At 34.5% G+C, this 7,738-nt stretch overlaps 1 protein-coding gene across 1 annotated transcript; it reads right to left on the bottom strand.

The window, feature by feature from the left end:
• Positions 1-1,320: 1,320 nt before the first annotated feature.
• On the bottom strand, positions 1,321-1,887 carry LOC141492234 (ribonuclease pancreatic-like). Its single transcript, XM_074192765.1, has one exon. It carries the CDS (start codon positions 1,885-1,887, stop codon positions 1,321-1,323), a length of 567 nt encoding a protein of 188 aa, XP_074048866.1.
• Positions 1,888-7,738: the final 5,851 nt, after the last annotated feature.

Genomic DNA, 7,738 nt, shown 5'->3' with positions numbered 1-7,738 from the left:
CACAGCAAAGGCAATTATTAAGTGAATAAAAATGGACTTGAACTCAGGTCCTCTTGACTCCAGTGATGGTGCTCTATCTATTTTACCACCTAGCTACCATCACTCTTCCCCCTTTCCCCTTATTCATTCCCCTTCAATGAGTCCCTCCTGCTCCCCACTACTTTTCCCTTCCAAATACTTGAAGTATAAAATTTTAAATGCAACTGAGTTTATGAGTTATTCCCTCTGATTCAAATCTATTAAGAGTAAGATTCAAACTGTTCTCATTCTCTCTGTAATAAGTGCTTTGTACCTTATTATGTAATGCAATTTACTTCATCCTGCTTCCCCCTTCCTCCCATCTCATTTCAATGCCCCTCTTTATTTTAATCTCTTAATTTTTTCAAATCATACCATGAAAATCAATTTATGTATCTTCAGCTTAAGTATACTTCCTCTAATGTAGTTACAATTCTCAAAAGTTATTAGAATCTTTCTCGCAGGTAAGGATGTAATCAATTTAATCTTATTGAATAACAATCTTTTATTTTTTCCTAAGTTATATATCTCTTGATTCTCCTGCTTGAAGATCAAATTTTCTGTCCAGCTATGATCTTTTTATTAAGTAAATGAGGAAGTCATGTATTTCATTAAGTATACATCTTTTCTCTTGAAAGACTATGCTCAATTTTGCTGGATGATTGATACTTGGTTGTAATCCATGCTTCCTTGCCCTATGGATTATCATATTCCAGGTCCTTCATTAATCTTGATTCAGCCAGGTCCAGTGTAATCCTGATTTGATATTTGATCTGTTTCTTTCTGATAACTTGCAGGATCTTCTCCTTGATCTGATAATTCTGGAGCTTGACTTCAGTATTTTTAACATTTTCATTTTGGGATCTTTTTTAAGGAATTTATTGGTGGAGTCTTTTAATGATGATTTTGCCCTCTGGTTCCAGGATATAAGGGTAGGTTTCCTTGCTGATTTCTTGAAGAATGAGATCAACATACATTTTTTTTTTTTACCATTGTTTTCAGTTCTTCCAATAATTCTTTAGTTATCTCTATTCAATCTATTTTCCAGGTCAATCATTTTTACCACTGAGGTATTTTATATTTTCTTCTATTTTTTTTAGCAACCTCACCTAGGATCAGATATGCTTTATTGAAAATAGTAGTGGAAGGGTATAACATATGGGACACTCTCATTGTACTTTCCCCTGAACACACCAGTGAAACATATCCCTAAAATGGAAGGGATCTTTCAGCAATACCCACTCACAGTCTGGTCCCAGAGAGGAAAGGCTTGAAGAAACTTATGTATCAGTGGTAGGAAGTTCAAGAAGAAGTTGCTATTTCAGACACTTTTGTCAGGGAGGAAGAAATAGTGATGGCAATGATGTAAATTATGGCAAGGAAGGATTCCCTTTTCTCCAGAATCAACTCCCCCATTCTACACATAGCATCAAAACGCACAGGCACATAGACTTTCCCTTCACAGGCCACAATGATATGTTTGGTAAGATAGGAAGCCCGATACTGGCAGTTGGGGTATTTGGAGGCTCCAGTCTGGCTACAGTGGGTGAGGGTCATAGGCAAACTACTCTCGTGACAATTATGTTGCCCATTCTTGCAGGTGATGTTAGGCTCCTGGCAAACAGCATCAACTAATTCTTTAGGCTCATGGATGAAAGTATTGACAGGCTTGCACCTCCCTTGAGTCATGCTCCTGGCCTTCATCATGTGGTTGCAGTAGTTGTTGTCATCGCTGATCAAGTTCCCTGAATCCATGTGCTGCCGCTGAAACTTCTTTGCAGGGGACTCTTTGCCAGCTGATTGTTGGACCAGCCCCAAGAGGAGCAACCCCAGTAGGAGAAGTATCATGTGGGAACTCATCTGAGCCATAGTGACCTCAACAGGAGTCCTTGATTTTTGTTCAATCTCTGGGTTGAAGTGAATATTTGTCTCAGTTCACTTCTATTTTTTCATTTTTTTAAAAAATTTTGCTTGATTCATTTTTGATGTCTCATGGAATCATTAGCTTTCACAAGTTCCAGTCTATTATTTAAGTAATTATTTTGTTCAGTTAACTTTTGCATCTCCTTTTTCATTTGGTCAATTCTATTTTTAAAGGAACTGTTATCTTTTTTACCATTTGACTATGTTTTTGAAGGAATTATTTCCTTTTTGCATTCACCCAATTGTATTTTTAAAGGATTTGTTTTCTTCTATCACTTTTTTTTGCAAAATGTTAATTTTCTCTCTCATTTCTTTTCCCAGTTTTTCCACTTGATTTTTAAAATTATTTTTTGACTCTTCTAAGAAGTCTTTCTGTATTGGAGACCAAATCATATTCTCCTCTGAAGTTTCACATGCAGTATTCCTTATGTCCTCCTTTACTGAACTAGTATTTTGCCCATCCTTATCTCCAAGGCAACTTGCAGTAGACCCTGATTTTCTCAAAATTTTCTTATTCATTTTGATGTTTGTTACTGCAGCCTATCTCAATATTCTTGTTTTGGAGGAAGGGCTGGCTCACAGACTTTCACTTTTGAAAACCCTAAAGGCCTGCTTATTTCCCTTGTTTCACTAATGTTAGGAAATCTTGGAAAGTAGTCAATGGACCAACCAGTAAAGAATGTCAGAGGTTCTCTGTCTGGAATATGAATGTTGGGGATGTCAATTGTCCCCTCTTCTGTGCCACTGGTAATGTTGGGAATGCCTAAGAATGTCTCTGAGCTGTCTGTGCTGAGAAGCCAGACCCTCCAGATTGGGAATTCCAGGGACTCACTGTCAGGGTTGGGTCTTCCAAACTAGTCTCACTAGCTGAATGGGGTCATGGGCATACAAACTGGAGTTTTCTCAGTCTTCTTGCAATGCAGGCCACCCAGGTCTAAACTGCAAAAACATCTACTGGAGATCACTCCATAGTCAAGGGTCTCTGGTTAGTCCCAACTTCATCCTGCTGCTTGTGGGCTGGGTTTCTTTTTCTGTCTTGGGTACACTTACTCTCCCCTGTGACAGACCTTGAAGAAAGATACTGCATTCTGTTCTTTTGTGGGATTTTGATGCTCCAAAATCTGTTTAAAGGCTTGTTAATGTTGTATCTGAAAGAAACTAAGGAGAACCTAACAAAGATCCTGCCTACTCTCTACTATCTGTGTCAGACGTCCTGGCAATCTTTAAAGAAATGAATTGGAAAATTTTAAGTAGCATCACAATGTGTGATATAGTGGGGGTGACATTTGATCTAGGAATTAGGAAAGTGATTACAATCCCGAGTCCTTCACTTAGTGATCTTTTTTAAATTTTTTTTTAGCTTTTTTGCAAGGCAAATGTGGTTAAGTGGCTTGCCCAAGGCCACACAACTAGGTAATTATTAAATGTCTGTGACTGATTTGAACCCAGGTACTCCTGACTCCAGGGCTGGTGCTTTATCCACTACACCACCTAGCCACCCCCTTCATTTAGTGATCTTAAGCAAAACAAAACATTTTAATTCTCTGGACATTAATTTTCTTATCTGTAAATTGAAGGAGTTAAATTTTTCTAAACTATATTTATGCTCAAGAATTTTTTTACTTCATCTTTGCCATTATTAAATGTCATTCTTTTCCAAGTTACTATTTTTCCATCTTCAAACATTTTAAAAATATAATACTCAGAGTATGTGCATGATTGAAAAGTCAAATTCATATTTGAATAATCATTTTACACATTAATTATAATTTGACATTTACGTATACATATGGAGATAATCATGTTTCATGCACTTGTTTTTAGAGGGATTAAAGTTCAGCTTCCATTCTATTAAAATTTGTTGATATACTCCAGTTATAAAGGAATGTTTTCCTCTTATTGTTCAGGTTGTTTTGAGATTAATTGAATGCTGGGGATCAGATGGATTCAAGAAAAATTATTTCCCTTTCTCTTTTTTGTTTCTTTGTGGAATACTAAGATGAATTATTTTAAAGAATAGTACCAATAATTGTCATACTAATCTGTTCCTTGGACCAAAGTATTCTACATAAGCTTTGGCAGTACCCTTTATTTAGATGTTTTATTTGATTTGAAAAAATAGGTATTTCTTTATATCTTTTTGTTTCTATTGTTTAATATCCCACCTTTTCCCTCTATTTTGAGAAGCAAACCAAGAAGAAATGTTTTCTCTAGTACTCTCACACTATTCTCTGCTTTTAAAAAATGGTGTATCTAAGTACATTTTTCTCTATGTATATATATATATATATATATACATATATGTGTGTGTGTACATACATATATGTTCTAAATTTTTGCAAGTGTTTAATTAAGATCATATGATGGGATGGGATGAGAGAAGGAAGAAATAATGAGTATTAATGTCTGACTTGGAGCCAAGAGATTTCTTCTTCTATCTAGCATCATCTCCATTATTTTTTTACTCTACTTTTCTTTGTCAGGATTCAAAGAGGAATGAGCATTAAACCAAATCTCCTCTGACTGTATGATGTTCTCTCTTCTCTAAAGAAAAGGAAAAATCCATAAACCTGGCATCAGAAAGGGAAAAGAAATCATAAGTAAAAGTTACACTTTTTCTTGTCTTCTTCCCTTCTCCCTATCTTTCCATCAAACCTTACTTAAAAGAAAAAAATAGTATTTTATTTTAAGCAGAACTCTTCAGTAACAAAAGAAATTATTGAAAAAAGAGGAGGAGATAGAAAATATTAGAGTTTGCCATGAAAATTGACAACTTTTGTTGTGGAATTTAGTTGATATTTTAACAAATAAGAGTAAGAATATTTTATTAGATATAATAAACTGGAAGCTCTTTCTATATCTTATATTCTCCCAGATTGAAATCTTTATTTAACCTTAAAAAGTTTTCCAACTTCCCAATTTCCCAATTACTTTAGAGGATAGCACCAACTTCTCAGTCACCCAGGCTTTATGTCCTCAATCCATCCCCTTTACTTTGTACCCATAAATGACCTATTGTTTGTCCTGTCTATTATAATATTTGCAACATCTTTCCAATATGACTCCTATCCTCTGATGTAGCCATCAACCACATAATGACCTTCATCATTTCATACCTAGAATATAAAAGAACTTTCTACTTGATTGTTCTGTCTTGAAACTTTCACCAATCACTTAAGTTAATGCAGATATCAAAGTAATCTTCCTAAAACATAGCTCTTACCATCACACCTACCACCATACAGAAACAGACACAGAGAGAAGCAATTATATATACCTACAGTCAACAAACCGCCCCAAATTTTATATATATATATATATATATATATATATATATATATATATATGTATATATATACATATATATAAATATATATATAGTTGGTTTTCAAAGTTCACCACAATTTGCCCTCAATCTACTTTGCAGTTTTCTCATACTTTAGTCCTCTCCATATATTCTAAGATCTCACATTAACTCTTCTCACTGCATTTAATCCTGGGATGGTCATCCTCCTTTTCTCTGTATCTCAGTTTTTTTAAAGCCTCCAATGAAATGCCACATCCTGTAAGAAGCTTTGATCAAACTCATTCAATGATTTCTTCCTGATAGTGTCTTCAACTTACCTTGCATATCTTGTTTTTATGAATGTTATCTCCTGCCTTGACAGTATGGGCTCTTTTTTGCCTTTAGCTTTTAGCTGAGTTACCCTCTATATTACCCATGGAAAATAAGCATTTGATAAATGTTTTTTGACTTAACTTTACTCATAAAATTCCTGAATTTTGTGATCAATAAGGCAGACTTGAACTCAGATTTTTGTTAAACTTCTCCACTAACCACCACTGTACACATTACCTCTTCATAAGGAATAAGAGGGAATATGAGCAGAAATAAGAGGGGCAACTAGGAGACACAATGAGATATAGCAATGACCCTGTAGTCAGGAGGACCTGAGTTCAAATCTGGTTTTAAACACTTAATAATTACCCAGCTATATGACCTTGGGCAAGTCACTTAACCCCATTGCCTTGCAAAAATAAAAAAAAATGAAAGATATTCCTAAACTGATACTCATGAACATTTAACATCCTGAGCAGATTTTCCCTCCAACTTTCTTACTTTCTTTTTTAGCTAGTTCAGAATGGAATATGAAAAGGGGATCCAACTAAGGTCACAAAGAGAATAGGTAATCATTACAACACTCTGAAAAACAAGAGAAATTAATAAAAATAGTTAATTATCAATATTAATTGGTGAAGAATGAAACTACTTTAATGTCCTTTCATATCACAATGCTAAAAGAAACAACTATTTAACATCTGTAGCAATATCAATCATGGCTTATTATTTATTCATTTACTATTAATTCTTATTTCTTTTTTAAATTTTTTCCCCAGCTTCATGCAAAAGGCAATTTTCAACATTTGTTTCCAAAAACTTGAGTTTCAACTTTTCTCCCTTCCTCCCAACTCCCACTGAAAAAACAAATTACTTAGTATGGGTTAAAAATGTGTAACCATGAAAAACATTACAGCAATAATTATGAAGTAAAAGTAAACAATGCACCCAACAAAGAAAAATAATAAAGTGAGAAAAAGATAAATAAAGTGAGAAAGGGGAAATTAAAGTATGCTTCAGTCTGTATTCAGACACCATCAGTTCTGTCTCTGTGATGGATAGCTTGCTTTATCATAAGTCCATCAGAAAAATTGCTGAATATTTTTCCCACTGTTGCTTTTGCTAGCTGTATATCCCTCCATCCTATTCTCCCCCAACACAATTTATTCTTTTTATCTCTCCATTTAAAAATGTGTTATAGCTGACTACCCTCTTATACAGATTATCTTTCCTCTCTTCTGTCATCTAGATTGCCTTCTGCTTCGCCTGTCCCCTTTCTCTTACCACTTTCTTCTCCTACTTTCCTCTAAGGTAAGATTGATTTCTATACACATTTGAATGTAAATATTATTCCCTCTTTGAGTTACTTCTATTAGGAGTAAGCCTCACTCACTTCCCACCCCCTATTCCATTCAATTGAAAAAAGCTTTTGCTTGCCTCTTTTATGTAAAATAACTTACCACATTCTACCTCTTATTTCTCTTTATTACAGGAAATTAATTCCTCCCCAACTAACTCCATCATTTTAATATATTATACCTTCAAATGTGGCTCTCTCCTGTGCCGTATCTATGGATGTATGTATCTAATAAATGAGAATATTCTAATAAGAATGAGAATAAGATCCTAATACATGAGAAGATTCATATGAGTTTTCAGAATCATCTTTCCATGTGCAAGTACAAGCAGTTCAACATTGTTCTTCCCATCTACCTTCTCTAGGCTTCACTTGAGTCCTCTACTTGAAGTTCAAACTTTCTGTACAGCCCTGGTTATTTCATCAAAAAAAAAAATCTCCTTCACCCTCTATTTCACTGAATACTCATTTTTGTACCCTGAAAGTGTATGTTCAGTTTTATTGAGAAGTTGATTCTTGGTTTCAATTCAAGCTCTTTTGTCTTCTGGAATTTCACACTCCAAGTTATCAAGCCCTTAAAGAAGAAGCTGTTCAATCATGTGTTATCTTGACTGTGCTTGCATGTTATTTGAGTTGTTTCTTTCTGACTGCTTAAAGAGGGAATTCTAGAATTTGGGTATAAAATTCCTGACAGTTTTCATTTTGAGATATTTTTCGGGAGGCAAGATGAATTCTTTCAATTTCTATTTTTACCTTCTAATACTAGAATATCAGGGCAGTTTTCCCTGGATTATTTTTTGGAAAAATGAAATCTAGGTTTT

The sequence above is a fragment of the Macrotis lagotis genome, chromosome 6 (assembly GCF_037893015.1).
Source record: "Macrotis lagotis isolate mMagLag1 chromosome 6, bilby.v1.9.chrom.fasta, whole genome shotgun sequence".
Classification (NCBI taxonomy): Eukaryota; Metazoa; Chordata; class Mammalia; order Peramelemorphia; family Peramelidae; genus Macrotis; species Macrotis lagotis.
This window is presented reverse-complemented; position numbering and strand designations above follow the sequence as displayed.

Bases quoted from the DNA above. Each gene is read 5' to 3' on its own strand.
- LOC141492234 (XM_074192765.1), bottom strand. From the start codon at position 1,887: ATGGCTCAGATGAGTTCCCACATGATACTTCTCCTACTGGGGTTGCTC.